Source organism: Oncorhynchus tshawytscha, linkage group LG07, assembly GCF_018296145.1.
Source record: "Oncorhynchus tshawytscha isolate Ot180627B linkage group LG07, Otsh_v2.0, whole genome shotgun sequence".
NCBI classification, from domain to species: Eukaryota; Metazoa; Chordata; class Actinopteri; order Salmoniformes; family Salmonidae; genus Oncorhynchus; species Oncorhynchus tshawytscha.
The window spans coordinates 18,959,624-18,980,896 of NC_056435.1; the positions used below are offsets into that span (position 1 = coordinate 18,959,624).

The 21,273-nt window shown below is 43.8% G+C and overlaps 1 protein-coding gene across 4 annotated transcripts in view; it reads left to right on the forward strand.

Moving 5' to 3' along the window:
• LOC112254111 (protein MTSS 2) overlaps window positions 1-21,273 on the forward strand; it is a 115,407-nt gene that overhangs the window by 77,841 nt on the left and 16,293 nt on the right. For all 4 annotated transcript variants that reach the window (XM_024426339.2, XM_024426342.2, XM_024426345.2 and 1 more), the window contains exons 7-9: window positions 14,285-14,442; window positions 17,270-17,377; window positions 17,569-17,666. In XM_024426339.2, coding sequence (XP_024282107.1) covers window positions 14,285-14,442; window positions 17,270-17,377; window positions 17,569-17,666 — 364 coding nt within the window. The remainder of the gene's footprint in view (window positions 1-14,284; window positions 14,443-17,269; window positions 17,378-17,568; window positions 17,667-21,273) is intronic.

Genomic DNA, 21,273 nt, shown 5'->3' on the forward strand with positions numbered 1-21,273 from the left:
CCTGTAATGTCATGGCAGATAGAGCCATTAGACTTGTCTTAACGATGTTTCTAATGAACAAGGGCAATCATATCTACTCGCTGCTAGCGTGATGGTGCAATCGGCAAAACACACATGCCACAATAATTGCTACAAAACATGACTCCGTTCATTTTTAGATTGGACAGCAGGTTCAATCAACTGATGGTGTCATCGGTTTAATTCTGCATGAATATTTAAAATACCGCTATGGTGCATAATTATGTCTGAAATACCTCACTCACAATTTGGGAGACTGATTTGATTATTGAGATCCCCATTAGCCGATGGCAATGGCGACAGCTTGTCTTACTGGGGTCCGACACATTATGAAAAAGACAGACAAAAGACTTTACAATTTACATTTCAAAAACATTAACGTGTGTGCGTGCATCAATTACACATACATGTCAGTACATACACTGTATATAGACTTTTTGTTTTCTTTTTTTCTATTGTTATTGACTGTTTTGTTTTACTCCATGTGTAACTCTGTGTTGTTGTATGTGTTGAACTGCTGTGCTTTATCTTGGCCAGGTTGCAGTTGCAAATGAGAACTTGTTCTCAACTTGCCTACCTGGTTAAATAAAGGGGAAATAAAATAAGTAAATACACACAACCAGTAGGTCACATGGTGTTGCTTTATTAGGTTTATTTGGTTTGCTGTTCACTTGCTCTATATGAGATCGAAGTTCTATACACTCATGGCTCTGTATAATACTGTAATAATACTGTATAATACTGTTTCTTTGAATTTGTTCTGGACCTGGTTCTGGACCTGGTGACTGTGAAAAGACCCCTGGTGGCATGTCTGGTGGGTAAATGTGTGTGTCAGTACTGTGTCAGTTGACTACGCAAACAATTTGGAATTTCCAAGAAATTAATGTTTCTTATAAAAACAAGAAGTAATGTGGTCTTTACTCAACTTAGCCAAGAGAGAATGGCATGCATAGTATTAATATTAGCCATCTGATGACAATAAAGAGAAAGTCGTGCGCTCTGTTCTGGACCAGCTGCAGCTTAACTAGGTCTGTCTTTGCAACACTTGACCATATGACTGGACAATAATCAAGATAAGATAAAAGGAGAGCCTGCAGGACTTGCTTTGTGTAGTGTCAAAAAAACACTTTGGTAGTGGAATGACTGGCTTCCCTCCAGGCCTGAGGACAAAGCCTTTCCTCTTGGCTCAGATTAAAGATATGACAGGAGTGGCTATAAAGTCAGCTACCATCCTCAGTAGCTTTCCATCTAAGTTGTCAATGCCAGGTGTCATTATTGATCAATAACAATTATTTTTCCACCTCTCCCACACTAACAAAATTACAACTTAATGTTTTTCTTTCATTATTTAAATGTTTTATGCATGAGTACAATGGCTCACTGTTCGTTGTTGGCATTTCCTGCCTAAATTTGCCAATTAAGTAATCGTTAAAATAATTGGCAACATCAAATGGTTTTGTGATGAATCAGCCATCTGATTTGATGAAAAGATGGTGTTGAATTTGTCTTTCTGCCCATAATTTAATTTAAAGTGCTCTGTTTTTCCATTCTTTACATCATTGATCTTGGCTTCATATACAGTTTATTCTTTTTGTTGAGTTTAGTCCCATAAATTCTCAATTTGCAGTAAGACAGCCAGTCAGATGTGCAGCCAGACTTATTAGCCACTCTTCCAACCATAAAATGTTTCAAATCCTCAGTAATCCATGGAGCCTTAATAATTTTAAGTTGGTTTCTTAACAGGTGAATGCTTATCAATAATTGTAAGAAGCAAATTCATAAATTAATTTAGGCTTGGGGATAGAAGCTGTTCAGGAGCCTGTTGGTGTCAAACTTGATGTACCGCTTGCTGTGTTAAAGTAGAGACAAGTCTATGGTTTGGGTAGCAGGGAGCTCAGCCACAGTGAATCACAAGGCTGTGAATGATTTGGAAAACAAGGAACTTGAAGCTCTCGTCCTGCTCCACTGCAGCTCCACTTGTAACCACTAGGCTACCTGCTGTCCAAATGGATGGAGGTTCTGTACCTTACTCTTAGATCATCATCTCCCAAGGGAGTTTGACTGTTACCTATGTCCCTCATTACAAAACAGCAAATGCACCTAGCATCACACTCTGTCTTTCTCACTGGTCTGCTTTGTCCTGTAGACAGGGGTGATCTGGATAGCGTTGTGGTCAGAGTTGGAGATCGGTGGTTTAAAACGGGTGGTGTAGGAGTCTGATGTTGACATAGCACTTGCCCAAAATATTCCCCATCCTGTTGTTGCCTACGACGATTTGGCAGAAGCCTGGCAAGCACTCAAGGCTACACTGGTTGAGGTCTCCTAGTATTATGACTGGTGTGTCTGGGTGTTTTTGCTGGCAAGCATGGTTGAGGTCTCCCAGTATCATGCTTGCCAGCAAAAACACCCAGATGCACCAGTCATAATACTGGGAGACCTCAACCAGTGTAGCCTTGAGTGCTTGCCAGCTCCCTGTTCATACTGACGTTGAGGGAGTGGTTGTTGTCCCAACACCACACTGACCACCTCCCTGTGGTTGTCTTGTCATCGCAGGTGATCAGTCGTTGTCGCGTCGTCAGCAAACTTGATGTTGGAGTCGTATTTTGCCAATCAGTCATGGGTGAACAGGGAGTATAAGAGGGGGACTAAGCACACACCCCTGTAGGGTCCCTGTGTTAATGGTCAGTGTGGTAGAGGGGATGTTGCCTATCCTCACCACCTCGGGTCGGCCTGTCAGGAAGTCCAGGATCCAGTTACATAGGGAGGGGTTCAGTCCCAGGGTCCTAAGCTTTGTGACGAGCTTGGAGAGGCAAATATTGTTTAACGTTGACATGTAGTCAATGAACAGCATTATCACAGGTATTCCTCTTATCTAGTTGGTTGAGGGCAGTGTGGACTGCAATTGAGATTGTGTCGTCTCATGAATCTGTTGGGGCGGTATGCAAATTGAATTGGGTCTGGGATATTCAAGTTGATGTGGCATAACCAGCCTTTCAAAGCACTTCAGGATTACAGATGTGAGTGCTACAGGGCAGTAGTCATTGTGGCAGGAAGCCTTAGTGTTCATGGGAACAGGAATGATGGTGGTCAGTTTAAGACATGGAGATTACAGACTGGGACAAGGAGCGGTTGAAAATAACTAAATATGCCTGCCATCTGTTCTGCGCATGCTCTGAGAACACAATACCGTCTGGCCCCGTTGCCTCTTGCACCCAGCTTCCGTGTTTTCCTCTACACATTGGAATGTTGGAAACGCATTCCCAGTGTCATTTTATTTTCAAAAGCTTGCACTCCGAAAAGCCCAGTTCTGCCTCCCAAATGGCACCCCATTCCCTATGTAGTGCACTACGGCTCTGGTCAAAAGTAGTGCACTTCTGTATATGTGACCGACCACCGTGATTCAGTCTTATGTAGCAAGATTTGAAATTGTGTTTTTTTACATTGGATAAAAGCAGAGACACGGCTACAAAATGGTATATCATACACTGAATTTTTGAGTAACAAAGGAATTCTGCTTTCCCGTTGTTGTAACCTCAATTTTGAGAAAATGGCCTTTGAATGTTTTGGTACCTACTGGAGAGTCCTCCTTTTCTACACCCATTCAGCATTGTTCACCCTCTTAAGCCAGCCTCACCCATCTTGTTAAGGATTCACATGTGACGTCATGTGCTTAACAGTGAGTATTTTAGTAAGACTAAAAGTAGTAGCCTACAATAAGGAAAAATTCCAGGTAAACAAAGTGTCTAGATAAAAAAATATATATGTTGCAAATATTAATGACGCTTATCCAGACACACTTGTCTAAATTGATGGGTCATGTGAAAGAAATGCTATATAAGCTCCAGCCACATCTTGTTAACTTCTCTAGGGTAGGGGGCAGCATTTGGAATTTTGGATGAACAGCATGCCCAAATTAAACTGCCTTCTCAGGCCCAGAAGATAGGATATGCATATAATTAGTAGATTTGGATAGAAAACACTAAAGTTTCCAAAACTGTTAAAATAATGTCTGTGAGTATAACAGAACTGATTTGGCAGGTAAAAACCTGAAAAATCCATTCAAGAAGTAGGATTTATTTTGTTTGTAGTTTTCTATTCAATGCCATTACAGTATCCATTGGCTTAGGACTCAAATTGCAGTTCATATGCCTTCCACTAGATGTCAACAGTCTTTAGAAATTGTTTCAGGCTTGTATTCTGAAAAATGAGGAAGTAAGAGCAGTCGGAATGAGTGGACCCTGCCGGGTCAGAGCTTTTTCATGCGCGCGACCAAGAGAGTGCCCTGTTTACCTTTTTATATTGACAACGTTATTGTCCGGTTGAAATATGATTGATTATTTAGGCTAAAAACAACCTGAAGATTGAATATAAACATCGTTTGACATGTTTCTATGAATTTTACAGATACAATTTGGATTCTTTGTCTGCCTGTTGTGACTGCGTTTGAGCCTGTGGATTACTGAAGAAAACTGAGGTTTTTGGATATGAAGAGACTTTATCAAACAAAAGGAACATTTATTGAATAAATGAATGTCTTCTGAGTGCAATCCATATTAAGATCATCAAAAGTAATTGATTAATTTTATCTCTGTTTCTGACTTGTGTAACTCTTCTACTGGTTACTGTTTGTAATGATTTGTCTGCTGGGCTATGTTCTCAAATAATTGTAAGGTATGCTTTCGCCGTAAAGCATTTTTTAAAATCTGACACCGTGGTTGGATTCACAAGAAGTTCATCTTTAAACCTATGTAAAATAGTTGTGTCCTTTCTGAATTTTTATAATTAGTATTTCTGTATTTGAATTTGGGGCTCTGCAATCTCACTGGATGTTGGTCAGGTGGGACGCTAGCCCACATACCCTGGAGAGGTTAAGTGGATGGGTCTCTACAGAAGGTGTAATCAGTACAGCGAAATGGTTACATGCATAGTAGAAATATCAGAAAGATAGTGTCAATATAAATTAAATATACAGTATGTACAAGAACAATATCAGTGATAGATGGGGAAGTTATATGCATATGATCAGAGGCAACGTGGGTGAGCAGCAGCATAAAAAAAATTATGGCAGCAATGAATTGCATGTGTGTTAGGAGAGAGTCATTTGAATAAAGGCACTGCAGATAATGCTGATGACTGGTCCATCCGAACCACGCATGAACATGGGTAATCTGTATTCGGAGAGCCTGTTTCTGTCCTGCCCTTGACTTTGGTGCGATGTCCATAGCCTCTTTTTCGCAAAACTTCATGATGATCTCAAGAAGATTTTTCTAGCTGTGTCCATTCCAGGTGGTGCTTGTACAGGCAGACCATCTATGGGAGGAATGATGTCAGCGTTGTGCAGCAGCTGAAACCTGGTCCCGACTGAGTCTGAACGCTCCTTGGCGACAACAGCTCCAGAGCATCAGTTGTTAAACAGGAAATAACAAACAGAAAATTAAGACATTACAGCGTTGCACAACATCAATTCACCTCCCAAGTTTAGATAAGAAGAATAACCTTGTACAATGAAAATGATACTCAGCTGAAGTGCTGGTACTGCTTGAACTGTGGCAGCAGTCTGAAGTACGGAGTCAGGTGTTGTTGCCAGCCATAGCTTTCCACCAGCACCGAACTATCCTCCACAAGCAATCTCAGTGCCAATCATGTTGGAGGTCAATTAAATAATCAAAACGTGTTGTTCTGCTTTTCTTACCAAGTGTTGTCATCGATTCCTTGTAGACACACCACACTGATACTGCTTTTGTCACATGGGATGGCGGCAGCTTTCCACCAAGTGTTTGTGTCCAGGGTGGCGTCCTGGTAATACTATTGCACTATCCTCTGCGTAGTTGTTGAAGTTCACCACTTGCTGCAAGTCCTCATACTTCAGGTGTAACCTGTGCTTGCTTGGGCCAGCTCTCTTTTTATTTAACTAGGCAAGTAAGTTAAAAACATTCTTATTCGCAATGACTGCCTACCCCAGCCAAACCTGGATGACGCTGGGCCAATTGTGCGCCGCCCTATGGAACTCCCAATCACAGTCGGATGTGATGCAGCCTGGATTTGAACCAGGGACTGCTGTGACACCGCTAGACCGCTGCGCCACTCAGGAGCCCCCCCTTTTTGATGGGAGGCATTAGACCATTTTTCTTGTTTGACTGGTGGAGGAGAGATGGGCGTGTTCTACTGATGCTGAAATTCCAGATACAAATATTTTAGCATTAGTATACAATACATAGCCGTAATCACTGTCAGATCATCAGCTAGCTAACATAAAGCTTTCACTTGGTCTTTTGTTTAGACATATAGCTAACTAGCTAAACAACGAACCATAATCTCAATCCATAGAGTACGAGCAATACAAACAAATTGTCATAGCTAGCTATAGTTAACCAAACAGGTTCAATGTTAGTTAGCTAGCTAACATTAGGCTATAACTAGCAATGCGAAATGGCATTCTGAGAACATTACTACACACAGATCATAAACGTAATGTTAGCTAGCGAGCCAGCCATCTAACGTCAGCTAACTAACAGTTAGCTTTAACTTGCAATTAAATAAACTTTCTGACAAAATTAGAAACGTATAATATCTGTAGCTGGACTCTTACCAGTATACATGGATGAATGCTTCACGGCAGATTGCAAACACTTTCAATTAAATAAGACTTCCTCTGTCTCCGTTTTGTTTGTACAGGTTGCTTTGCCTGTTCATTCTGGTTCATACCGTGTGCCATAAGAATCATCTTAAGCTTTAGCCCTCACACAAACTCTGACCATTTTTCTCGCTCTAGAAGAGCTGGTTAGGCTGTTTTCATGTTATCCAGTAACTGTGCTCCTGGCAACAATTTAATTATGCTTTTTTGCCAATGTTTACTGACACCGGCCATATTCAACTGGTGTTGAGCGTTTGTAAATTCATAAGTTATTCTGCGCTCTGGTACACTCAGACGAGAGTGCTCTGATACAGTTGTTGCAGTGCCATTCTATTGAAATGGATTTTGCTAAGTTTTACTATGCGATACATTTAAAAAAAAAACTATGTTCGACAAGATTACCTACACATACTGACCAGCTCAAATAGACAGAAGCGTGCTATATGGCAGACCAATCCAAACTCATCTGTGCTTCTACACGTGCATTGCTTTCTGTACGAAGGGCTATATAAATACATTTGATTTGATTTCTCGGGATGTCCAGCCCTTGATTTTAAAAAAAAATAGTAAAAAAGTTTACATTGAAACGGCTCCCCTATGAAGTAGTGACCCATGACATATGCCTAGTTTCCTGAAACGGGTCACATATAGGGTGCAGTTTGGGACGCAGACCAGGTATCTGCAGCCGAAAGCTGTTTCTTATTTGAACAAAAGAGAAACGGGAGGAGAGATTCAGAATACTTTGTTTTGGATGGCGTGGCTGGAAAGTGGAGAGAGGAAGAGGTATTATTTTCCCTTCCCTCTCTCAGAAGGCGGCGTCATATGATGGCCAAATCTCTCCTCACCTGACAACTGGTTGGCCCGAAGGTCCTTTTTAAAGTCTTAAATCGGATCAGAACCTGGATTTCTTCTGTGTTTGGCTAATAAGTGCTATCCTGCCTCCCATTAACAGGGTCGTGTTCATTATGCACCAAACGGAATAAAACAGATTTAAACGTGGAAGTGACTTACCTGGACTTGCCCAATAAGAAAGGCACATTTTCACTTTCCGTTGTGAAACAGAAATGTCTCAATGTTTTCTGCTCTATGCCCCAATGAACATGACCTAGCCATTTGCGCTGCTCTGTCAGAGCTACGAAGTACAGAGAGGGTGTCGGGGACGTTAGGCGTGTGTTTCATTTTATAGCTGGAGGACTACTGATATCTCCAGGAGTGATAAGTATCATCTGTTGTCTAGTACTGTCTTTATGCTAGCTAGGGCCATCTACTTTAAGTGCGGCCTGTCTTCCCAGTAGCCTACTACTTGGTGTGTGAACTGCTGACTGCTCATCATTTGCAGATAGTTGTTGACACATCAACCAGGATCAAGGAGCAGGGCAATTTGTGACTTGTTTTGGTAATCAGTCGCTGTATTGGAGGGCGAGTGATTTCTCTTCTCCAGGCAATTAGTACATGGAGGTGTGCTCTCAACCTATGCTAGGCATTTAGCAATTAGGGTTAATATTTCAGTCTGACCTGGTTTCTCAGCTGCAGCTGTAAGTGGCGGTTGTGTCAGTGGAGGGCTCGTTGGCAAAACTAAGACCGTCACCGAAACAAAGACTATTCTGCAGAGTTATTTGAGGAAGAAAATAGAGGAAGGCTCCACACCACTCTCTCAATTGAGTATCTTACCTAGTTATTTGGCAAATGTGTGTTTTCTATACCTGTTTCGCCCTTCTCCCTGTAGGCTTTACAAACGCTCCCCACCCGTTAGCGGCAACCCTTCAAATTTAGTGTACCCTGCACGCACAACCCCTGTGGAATTAGGGGTCTCTGGCAGCATTTGGAACTGCTGATCTGCGGTAAATAAGCCTGAGTTTCTCAGCCTGTGTTTCCCTTCAGTCCCTTGACATTTTGGCCCTCACGGAGACATGGATCTCCCCAGAGAACACTGCTGCACTCTCTTCATCTGGCTACATTTTCTCTCATAGTCCAAGAGCATCTGGTGGTTGTGATGGTGGCACAGGGTTCCTCATTTCTCCAAACTGGAGATTTTCTATTATCTCCCTTTCTCACCTGTCCATCTGCTCATTTGAATTCCATGCCCAGTGGGTCATGCGCAGTCACAATTCTCATCTCTATCTCTATCCTTCTCCTGATTCTGCCTATTTAACCCTACTCTCCTGTCTTTCCGCATCATATGACTCGCACTGTCACCTTTCCTCCAGCGGGCTCAGCCCTCCCCTCCTGCTCGGTGACTCTTTGCGAGCTTACAGGACAGGGCTGCGGGGTAGCTAAGCGAAAATGGAGGAAAATTAAACTTCTGGAGGACCGATCATCCTTTCACTCCCACCGCTCTACCTTCTCTTCCACTGTATCTGCTACTAAAGCCACTTTCTATCACTCTAAATTTCAAGCTTCTGCCTCTAGCCCTAGGAAACTCTTCTCCCTCCTTAATCCTCCACCCCCTCTCCTCTCTCTCTGTGGATGACTTTGTCAATCACTTTGAAAAGAAGGTTGACATCCGCTCCTCATTCTCTCAGCCTATTGAGTCCACTGGTCTCACTCATACAGAACTGCCCTACTCCTTGACTTTTTTTTTCTCTCTCTCCAGAAGAAATTCTGCGACTCAACCACATCCCATCCTCCACCCTTCTCCAGACCATCTCTGGAGACCTCCCATTCCTCACTTCCCTTATCAACAGACCACTGGCTGTGTCCCCTCTGACTTCAAAATGGCCCGAGTCGCTCCGCTCCTCAAGAAACAAACACTCTGCGCATCTGACGTCAAAAACTATAGACCTGTATCCCTTTCTTTTCTTTCCAAAACACTTGAGAGTGCGGTCTCTGTTCTGAGGGCAAAAACAAATCTTCTTGACCCTAACCAGTTAGTCTTCAAGAGAGTTCACTCAACCATGACTGCTCTATTCTGTATTACAGAGGCTCTCAGCGCTGCCAAAGTTGAGTCTTTCTCCTCTCTTCTCATCCTCCTAGACCTATCCCCTGCCTTTGATACCGTGAACCTTCAGACCCTCCTCTCCACCCTCTCAGGGCTGTGCACACTCTTGGATTGCATCCTACCCGGTAGGCCGCTCCATATAAGGTGCCGTGGAGAGGATCTGTCTACACCACATATTCTCGCAAGAGGTGTCGCCCAGGGCTCGGTTCTAGGCACCAAGTCACTCATCTCCATCATATCCTATCATTGCAATGCGGATGACACTCAACTACTTTTCTCCTTCCCCCTTCTGACATCCAGGTGGCGACATGCATCTCTCCATGCCTGGCAGATGTCTCAGCTTGGATGTTGGTCAACCATCTCAAGCTCAACCTTGACAAGACAGAGCTGCTCTTCTTCCTAGGGAAGGCCTGCCCGCTCAAAGATCTCTCCATCACGGTTTTGAGAGTGCAAAGAACCTTGGATTCATGCTGGACAACACCCTGTCATTCAGGGCAACTTCAAAGCAGTGACTCGCTCCTGCAGGTTCATGCTCTACAACATCTGTATAGTACGACTCTACCTCACACAGGAAGCGGTGCAGGTCCTAATCCAGGCACTTGTCATCTCCGGTCTGGACTACTGCAACTTGCTGTTGGCTGGGCTCCCTGCTTGTGCCATCAAATCCCTGCAACTAATAGAGAATACTGCAGCCCGCCTAGTTTTCAACCGTAGTAAATTCTCCCATGTCACCGCGCTCCTCCGGACACTCCACTGGCTTCCAGTTGAAGCTCGCATCCACTACAAGACCATGGGGCTTGCCTACAGAGCAGCAAGAGGAACTGCCCCGACCCTACCTTCAGGCTATGCTCAAACCCTACACTCCAACTGAAGCACTCCGTTCTGCCATCTCTGGTCTCTTGGCCCTCCCATCCCAGCTCCCACTCAGCCCAGTCCAAGCTCTCCTCCGTTCTGACACCCTGGTGGAACCAGCTTCCCCCTGAATTTAGGACCGCAGATTCGCAACCCATCTTCCCGAAAGCACCTGAAACCCTACCTCCTTTTTAGAGTATCCTAAATAATCCCTTCTCACCTCAATCCCTCTCCCCACTTTCTAGCTCCGACTTTGCTGAAAGCTACTTTATTGAGGAAAAGTGTACTTGCTATGCCTGTGATATGTGGTTATCCACCGAGCCATCCTAAGATGAATGCACTAACTGTAATTTGTTCTGAATAAGAGCATCTGCAAAATGATTCGAATGTAAAATGGAGGTGTCTTTTATTCCGTTAACTCTCAAAAACATATCTGATCTGACCTTGCACCTTCACCCTTGCCTATTTTACCAGTCTAACAGTGAAAATATCAGTGACTACAACCAAGATTTAGAAAGAAGTGTGTGTTTTGGAAACGTTAGATCCAGCGCATTTGCGTTTTATATTTGGAACCCATTTCCTTGGTCTTTGAGAGGATTATTGGAGGGTGTAGGGCTTGTGAGCTGTCTGCTTTGGGTACTATAGCACATAATAGGAAATCAGGGATCATGATGGTGGTCAAAGTTGTGCACTATATAGGGACTTAGGATCCCTCTTTCCAACAGCTTTTGTATTTCCCTTTCTTCCGGACAGCCAATTGTATGTGGAATCTGTTGTCATAGCAGCTGGACACAAATGAGTAGGCAGTCACGTGCCCTCTAGAGTCTCTTTATAGACCCCTGCATACCACATAGCGTTTGTCAACACACACATCTGTTTTGCTGCTCGCCATTGGCCTTCACTCCGGTTCATCTCCTGCTCTCGACAGGCCTGCAGCATGCATCTTCCCAGAGAGCAGCACACTGACACAACAGTTGAAGAGGAGAGGAGTGGTATCTTATGTAGTATCCTGTTACATAGGTGCTCCATCCTTATTGGTGTTGGGGCATGGACTCTACAAGGTGTTGAATGTGTTCCACAGGCATGTTGGTAAATGTTGACTCCAATGCTTCCCACAGTTGTGTCAAGTTGGCTGGAGGACTTTTGGGTGGTGGACCAGTCTTGAATCACACTGTAAACTGTTGAGTGTGAAAATCCCAGCAGCGTTGCAGTTTTTGACTAGAACCGGTGCACCTGGCAACTACTACCATACCCCATTCAAATGGCACTTAAATATTTTGTCTTAGCCCATTCACCCTCTGAATGGCCCACATGCACAATCCATGTCTCAATTTTCTCCAGGCTTAAAAATCCTTATTTAACCTGTCTCCTCCCCTTCATCTACACTGATTTGAAGTGGATTTAACAAGTGACATCAATAAGGGATCATTGCTTTCACTTGGTAGGTCTGTCATGGAAAGAGCAGGTGTTCTCAATGTGTTGTATGCTCAGTGTAAAGAAAACACAGGATATTCAAAACAAAGTGATTTTCAAGGTTATACTGCTTTCTTGTGGCAAAAGTATGCAATAGCAGGTACTATGCTTTGGCTATCTCAAGCTTATGTATTTTTAGTTTCTCAATCACGGTCTGAATTTCTCTTCAAAGGTTTTGGGATAAATAACAGACACCTCTGACCAGCAATTTGAATCGGATACTAAGAGGAAAGTTGATCTCAAAATATTTGTACATTATTCATTAAATGTATAGATTATACAATGGGTGGGCCTAATTCTGGATGCTGATTGGTTAAAACTGCATTCCAGCTGGTGTCTATTCCACAAGTTACCACTGGCTAAAGCGATGATGTTGAAATGCCTGTTTTACTCTGTCCCATCTCACTGCACAGTCCACTGTCTCATCAGCCCAGCCAGACAATTCATAAACTTGATATCCACTGATCAAGACAAAGGAGATTATTATGGACTACAGGAAAAGGAGGACCGAGCACGCCCCCATTCTCATCGACGGGGCTGTAGTGGAGCAGGTTGAGAGCTTCAAGTTTCTTGGTCCACATCAACAAACTATCATGGTCCAAACACACCAAGACAGTTGTGAAGAGCGCACAATAGAACCTATTCCCCCTCAGGAGACTGAAAAGATTTGGCATGGGTCCTCAGACTCTCAAAGTTCTACAGCGACACCATCGAGAGCATCCTGACTGGTTGCATCACTGCCTGGTATGGCAACTGCTCGGCCTCCGACCGCAATGCAGTACAGTATGCACTACAGAAAGTAGTGCTTACGGCCCAGTACATCACTGGGGCCAAGCTTCCTACCATCCAGGACCTCTACCAGGCGGTATAACCCCCTACAAATTGTCACTCCAGGCACTCTAGTCATAGACTGTTCTCTCTACTACCACACAGCAAGCGGTACAGGAGTGCCAAGTCTAGGTCCAAGAGGCTCCTGAACAGTTAATCAATTGGTAACCAAGACTATTTGCATTGCCCCCCTCTTTTAAACTGCTGCTATTCTGTTTATAATCTATGCATAGTCACTTTAGCTCAACCTACTGTACATGTACATATCATCTCGACTAACCGGTGCCCCCTGCCCATTGACTCTACCAGTACCCCCTCTATATATCCTCGCTATTATTATTTTACTGCTCCTCTTTAATTATTTGTTACTTTTATGTTTTACTTAACACGTATTTCTCATAACTGCGTTGTTGGCTATTTAAGGACTTGTAAGTAAGCATTTCACTGTAAGGTCTACTACACCTGTTGTATTCGGCACATTTGACAAATAAAATGTGATTTAATTTGATAAAGCATCTAGACATGATCTCCCTTTTTTTTAGACTAGCAATTGGTTTTCAATAGCAGAGACTTGTATAAACCTTGCTGTCTGTCTCCGTTTCAATACAGAATTATATCTCCAGCTGTTCCATAGTAATGAAAGTGTAGGAGTCTGAACGAGACAGGCAGGCAGCTTTTCTCTGCCAGTCAAAATCCTGAATAGGCCACATTTTTATGGATACCATGTCAAACAGGGAACACGAAATGCTGCTAGTTTGGAGTCTTTCCAGCTTCAGTTTGAAGTGATTGTGTTAACTGTGTTGTTGGCTAGTTCCTCTGAACAACAGTGTCCTGACAAGAGAGCACATTTTCTATGCCAGGTGAAATCACGCATCATTAGCTCATTGTTAAATGTCACTAGAAAACAGTTTAAACTAATGCAAATGCAGCTACTTTGCCGTTATTCTGGCTGCACTGTTTGACATGACCGTAAATTAGCCGTAGTTGGCAAGCTAGCAAGCGATGAGAACGTTGCCTAACAGTATGGCAGTAGAACATTTAGAACGAACGACTGGGTCGCGTCCATAGATACAGAACAAAAAGACTGGGTCGCGTCTCTGGAAACGGACCCAATTGAACGAACGACCAGCAACCCTAGATTTGTGTCGGGACTATATCTCTTGGAAGGATGAAATGGTATTAATAAATTCATCAAAATAACTTTTTTAATTAAAATGTGAATCATTATTTGGATATATTGGTAACCAGTTGTATAAAAGTGATAATGCCCTTGAAGCCGTTGTTTGAAGGATATATTGGCACTGTTTCCCTGCCCTCGACATGGTTTCGGGCCTAGCAACACCTGTGCCAGGATATCCTCCAAACACTGTCTTCTCGTGCATTATCACGTAAATGCACACCCCTCAACAAACGTGTTTCGGGCATCGTTTTTGTACCCTGAGTTTTGTTAACTTGCTATACCAGCCCGCTGGCTTTGTTTGCCTGTTATTTTGCCAGTCTGCTCTGCCTGTCAACTTTGGTTCCCCCCTGTGTTTCCCTAGGAAAGGACGAGGTGCGCGGGCAGCTGGACAGCGCCCTGCAGGAGGTGAACGTGCGCTATGCTGTGCTGGAGGAGACTGAGAAGAGGGCTGTATGCCGGGCGCTCATCGAAGAGAGGGGCCGTTACTGTGCCTTTGTCAGCATGCTCAAACCTGTGCTGGTGAGTAGGTTATAATAATATTATCATTATGATCTGATCTACAATCAGTCTATGTTCATGACAAATATGTGTTCATGAGTTAGTTATAGTCTCATCTGATCCGGAATCAGTCAGTATTCACATCAAACCTGCGCTGGGGTTATCCTCTCATCTAGAATCAGTGTCCATGCCAAATATGTATTTTTGGTGTGGATATTATTATAATCCAGAATCAGTCTTTATGATTCATGCGAAAACTGTGTGTATGAGGGCTTTATACTCTCATCTGACCCTGACTCAGTCAGTACTACCTAGGCCTAGACTGGCCCAAGGATCTAGTTGGAACGCTCAGCTGCTGAAGTTGATCCATTTTCATATAAAAAGTCTCTGGCTTCTGTTTAAGTGATTGGAACAAGTTGGAGGCCCCAGAACCCCATGATGTAACACCATGCAAGTTCAACACTGTTTACGCTGTTGACATGAGAGTCTATTTTGAGTGAATCTGGCAATGTTTGATGGTGATTGGACGGTCAGTGCCTCAAGGCCTCAGTTCCACATAGCGCACTACTTTTGACGAGAGCCCTATGTAGGGAATAGGCTTCCATTTGTGACGTAGACAGTATTTTAAGTTTTGTCATATGCACAAGTACATTGAAATGCTTAACTTGCAAGTCCTTCCCAACATCAAAATAGAAAAATAAGAGAGAGAAAAAAAACATGTGTAAGCTGTCTTAGTGGGTAGACTGGGGATAGACTGTGGGAGAGCAGTAGCTGTTAGCCATTTAACAGTCTTATGGTCAGGGGATAGAAACTGTTTAGGAGTCTGTTGTTCTGAGCCTTGATACACTGGTACCGCCTGCCAGACGAGAGCATGGAGTCTGGCAATTTCTCGGGTGGCTGGAGCCTGGCAATATTTGGTGGACTTTCTCCGACACTGCCTGCCATGTACATCCTGGGAACTTACCCTCAGTGATGTGCTGGGCTGCCCGCGACACACTCTGTAGGGCCTTCCGGTCGAGGGCAGTGTAGTTACCAGACAGTGATACAACCAGTACAGTGATACAACCATGCTCTCGATGGTGCTGCTGTAAAAGTTCTGAGGGGCCATGCCAAATCCTTTCAACCTCCTGAGGGAGAATGGGTGCTACAATTTGAAAGAAATTACACCAATATCTCTAAATTATATGGATCACGTCATCTCATTATTCGCCGACGATATCTTACTTCATCTAGACACTGTATCTCAATCTCTCCCGAATGCTTTGAAGATTATAGACAAATTCAGCTCCATTTCACATTTTTAAATAAATCTGCCCTACTCCCCCTTAAGAACCCAGCACAGGACCCCATCTCTTCTTATGTAATCCCAATCATTTCCCATTTTAAAAATGTAGGAATCAATATATTTATTTGAGATAAAACCATTGCCCAAAACTTAAACAGATCGCTCAAATCAATTCAATCAGACCACAGTAGATGGCTTAACATTCCAGTCGCTCTAACCCGGCAGAATTTCTATTGTGAAAGTTAATATATTGCCTTGGTTAAATTTTGTGAGCTCAATGCTTCCTATGTCTCCCCCTTCCGGCTATTGGGATAAACTCCACAGTGAATGTTCAGAATGTAAATAGAAAGGTAAGAGATCCCAGAATAAATTAACACATTTACTCAGAGGGAAAGATGCTGGAGGGCTATCCGTTCCAAACTCTTAATTATATTTCCAAGCTTTATTTCGCCGAATGTATAAATTGGTTTAGACACAACTCTTCCGCTCCCTGGCGGAGAATTGAGAAATATGGTGGCTCCCATTGCCCTGGAAGAAGTGATGTTCATTGATCTATCTCAAACTATGTAAATTATGCTTTGGCCCTATTATTGCTCTCACAAAATCTGTTTGGCATAAAATGTAAAAAAACTATGCAACTGGGAAACTTAATCGCACGCCCAGACTCCAATATTTAACAATAATGCCTTGCGATCTGGAGGACTGCCTTTCACGTCGCCCCAATGGTCCAAATGTGGAATCCATGCCCTTGGCGATGTAATGGTATAAGGACATTCCAGGAACTATAAGAAGCATTTATATCACCAGGTAACTCTTTTTTTCATCTTCAGCTTAGGTCAGCTATACTGGCCTATGGAGTTCCATGGAAAAAAACAGCTGTAGAACCGTCTAATGATACAATTTGTAAACAGATTACCTGGTCTCCTGAATGGACTAGGGCAGATGAAGATGAGGGAGGAGAAATGTGATGGCCATGTATCATTTTTGTCAAGCAGACCTTGCTTTTTCATTGTAAGCTCATTTACTTGTGTGGCTGCCAGTGAAATAGCTTTGCACTTCTGTTGTCATCTGATGAAAATTAAGATATTTTCAGCTGAATGTCTTGCAGTGATGTACGTTCTGTGAAGGAAAAGTATAGTTGCACCACCCGGATCACTCTATTGAAGCAAAAAAAGTCACTTTCAATATAAAACGTCACCCGTGTCAATACGCAGCTGGACTCACCTGCTCCCGCTTTGTCTCCTTGTCTTATTTACAAATATGTGACTGGCTCAACTGTTCTGGGGAACTAAGTAAGCTTCAAAATGCAAAATAACGTGATCTGCTTTATCTCCTAACGTATTGCACAAGTTGACTGCTGGTATTTACTAAATAAATAGCTACAAATATACACATGTATTGGAAAAACTTGAAAGTAATAGTTTTGACGGTATTGAAAAACCAATTACCCTGATATACCGCCCAAGCCTTGTTACTAGGGGCTATTTGTAACTGATAGTTGTGTCTGGGATCTGTGGTTATGGATTGGTTGTGTGTGTCTGATCTGTGGTTATGTGTGTATAGAATCATGAGATTAGCATGCTGGGAGAAGTGACCCACCTGCAGACCATCCTAGAAGACCTGAGCAGCCTGACGGCCGAGCCCAGCAAACTGCCCCTCGCCAGCGAACAGGTAAGCTGGATGATACACACACACACACACACTTGTTCGCACCACACACAGAGACATCAATATACCTTCCCAAATACACTTAACCACATACTTGCACACATACACACACACACACACACACACAGTGTTAGATATTCCCACTGTTCCATGTACTCATTCTCACACATTATTTTTTTCTCCCCACTCATCAGGTGATCTTGGATCTGAAGGGATCTGAATACAGCTACAGTTACCAGACGCCCCCTGCCTCCCCCAGCAACACGCTGTCCCGCAAGAGCAGCATCAGCAGGTAGCTAAACACACACACACGCAAAAACACAAATCACACACACGTACTCACACATTCTTACTCATACACAAACTTACCAACACTTGTGTACACACACACTACACTAAGTACTCAGGTACTAAGTATGGGCACACATACGCACACTGCTTCACACCAAAGTCCCTGCCTTTGACACTGCATGGGGGCCGTCTTGATATTTAGAGAGCTTACCAAATTGGGGCGGTGCAGGAAGAGAAACTGGATCAAATGGATAGTAGGAGCAGATAAGTGAAGTTCAGTGTGTCTGTGCTATCACAGTTCCACTGACTGGAGCCAGCTCAGGAAGTGTGCTCCCGTAATAGGGTTTAGTTAAACATTTGATCCCTAAATGGCACCCTATTCCCTAAATACTGCACTACTTTTGGCCAGAGCCAAGTCAAAAGTAGTGCAGTGTGTAGGGAATAGTGTGCCATTTGGAACGCAGCCTTGGAGAGGGATGAAGGAGGGGGAGATAGGGGAGGGATGATAAAGAGAGCAGGTGACTGAGTAAAGTTCCGAGGGGACATGTGAAGTGGAGCCAAGGGAAGGGAAGAATAGTGGGGCGTGGCGGCTGCAGACAGTCTGTCACCCATGTGTCCTGTCTGCTTACCATGGAATGGCCTGGGATGACACACACACGCATGCATGGAGCACACACACACACTTGGCTTCATCTCACTCAGGATGTCTGCAGCAAGCCTCTACTGTGTGCAGACTCAAACACATGTTCCGGTGTGTATAAGAGGGGAATGTGTGTGTGTGTATCCCATGGTGGCGGGAGGGGTATACTGGTCGTCCATGCCACAGCCAAAACGCACGTCCCCCAGGAGCTGATTGGGGTAGGGAGGGTGGGTGGATGACTTCCTCCATCATAGAGAGGGTAGAAGGGTGAGCAGGCAAGTGGGAGAATGACTAGGCTTAGATCTCCAGTCTTCATGGGGTACTCTTCAAATAAAACTCCAAAGTGTACCTCATCCGAACCCTTGTCCAAAGCACCTAAACACAGCTAAGTAGGAGTCAAAGTTTATTTGAATGTGATTATATGTATTGCTATTGTAATTGATGATGTATGACATTCATTACGCTCTTTGGTTAGCTAAAGGTGTCAACAAGACCTCTATAATGTACAGTAAGTATCAAACTACAGTATAAAAAATTGCAACAGTTTGAGGTTGAGTTGGCTTAGTGGGTTTCCTGTCAACTTGGCTTTGCAGTCCTCTCTTTGGAACTCATACAAGCACGCATACACACACACCACAGCCCTCATTGGTCCAGCCTGTTTGGGATAGTCATTTAGAGCGGTAGTTTCCACTACAGTCTGTTCTGACAACTCTCCACTGGCAGAGCTCAGTTTCCACTTAAGCAGTCAAATGTTGCTCAAAACTACTACTAGGCTCAAGACCTGCAGTGTGTTGATGTAGCAGATCATTTACACATTCAAACCAGGCCTTCTACTTTTAGCTATTTGCATGGCCAGTACACCAAAGTCCATGATTGGATTCACACAGTTTGATTTAGTATGTGTCCCAAATGGCACCCTTCTACCTACATAGTGCAGTATTTTTGACCAGAGCCCCATGGGCCGAAAGTAGTGTACTATATAGGGAATAGGGTGCCATTTGGAACATTACCTAACTGCAAAACTACACCTAACTGCAAAACATGATGAGTGTGACTGCATACCTCTGTCAACATGGTATTCAGGGTGCTGCCTTGGGAGCTACAAAAGAAGAAGAGGCTTTATTAATGGGGCTTGCTAGAGTCCCCGCTTTATATCTTCATCATACTTCTGACTTGTGCACTGAGCAAAATATTAACTCAACATGTAAAGTGTTTCATGAGCTCAAATAAAAGATCCCAGAAATGTACATCCCTGTTAGTGCACATTTCTCCTTGCCAAGATAATCCTTCCACCTGATAGTGTGGCATATCAAGAAGCTGATTAAACAGCATGATAATTATACAGGTACACCTTGTGCTGGGGGACAATAAAAGTCCTCTCTCTAAAATGTGCAGGTTTGTCACACAACACAATGACACAGATGTCTCAAGTTTTGAGGGAGCTTACAATTGGCATGCTGACTGCAGGTATGTCCACCAGAGCTGTTACCAGATAATTGAATGTTAATTTCTCTACCATAAGCCGCCTTCAATGTCATTTGGGAATCTGGCAGTACGTCCAACCGGAAGCTCATCTGTGTGCTCGTTGTCCTCAACGACTTCAGTGGGCAAATGCTCACCTTTTATTGCCACTGGCACACTAGAGAAGTGTGCTCTTCACGGATGAATCCCGGTTTCTACTGTACAGGGCAGATGGCAGACAGCGTTGTATAGCATTGTGTGGGAGAGTGGTTTCCTGATGTCAACGTGTGCCCCATTGTGGGGTTATGGTATGGGCAGGCATAGAACACAATTGCATTTTATCTATGGCCAGTTGAATGGACAGATACTGTGATTCATCATTGCCATTCATCTGCTGCAATCACCTCGTGTTTTAGCATGCTAATGCACGGCCCATGTTGCAAGGATCTGAACACAATTCTTGGAAGCTGAAAATGTCCCAGTTCTTCCATGGCCTGCATACTCACTTGACATGTCACCCATTGAGCATGTTTGAGATGCTCTGGATCGATGAAGATGTGTTCTGCTGCGTCGCCCTGCATGAGGCAAATGCAGGCCATTAAAACCTTACCTAACAAGAAACCGTGGATTGATGGCAACATTGGCGCAAAACTGAAAGTGCGAACCACCGCTTTTAATCATGGCAAGGCAACCGGAAACATGACCAAATACAAACAGTGCAGCTATTCCCTCCGCAAGGCAATCACACAAGCAAAGCATCAGTATAGAGACAAAGTAGAGTCACAATTCAAAAGCTCAAACATGAGACAAATGTGTCAGGGTCTACAGTCAATCACAGATTACAAAAAGAAAACCAGCCCCGTCGAGGACATCGTCTTGCTTCCAGACAAACTAAATAACTTCTTTGCACACTTTGAGGACAATGCAGTGCCACTGACACGGCCCGCTAACAAAGCCTGTGGGCTCTCCTCCTCCGTGGCCAACGTGAATAAAACATTTAAAACTTGTTAACCCTCACAAGGCTACCGGCCCAGACGGCATCCCTAGCCACGTCCTCAGAGCATGCATAGAACAGCTGGCTGGTGTGTTTACAGACATCATCCCTAGCCCAGTCTGTTGTCCCCGCATGCTTCAAGATGTTCCTGTTCCCAAGAAAGCTAAGGTAACTGAACTAAATAACTATCGCCCTGTAGCACTCACTTCTGTCATCATGAAGTGCTTTGAGAGACGAGTCAAGGATCATATCACCTCCACCCTACCTGATACCCTAGACCCCATCCAATTGGCTTACCGCGCCCACAACCGCAGGGCTCTCCAGAGGGTAGTGCGGTCTGCACAACACATCCCCGGGGGCAAACTACCTGCCCTCCAGGACACCTACAGCACCCGATGTCACAGGAAGGAAAAAAGATCACCAAGGACAACAACCACCCGAGCCACAGCCTGTTCACCGCGCTATCATCCAGAAGGCGATGTCAGTACAGTTGCGTCAAAGCTGGGACCAAGA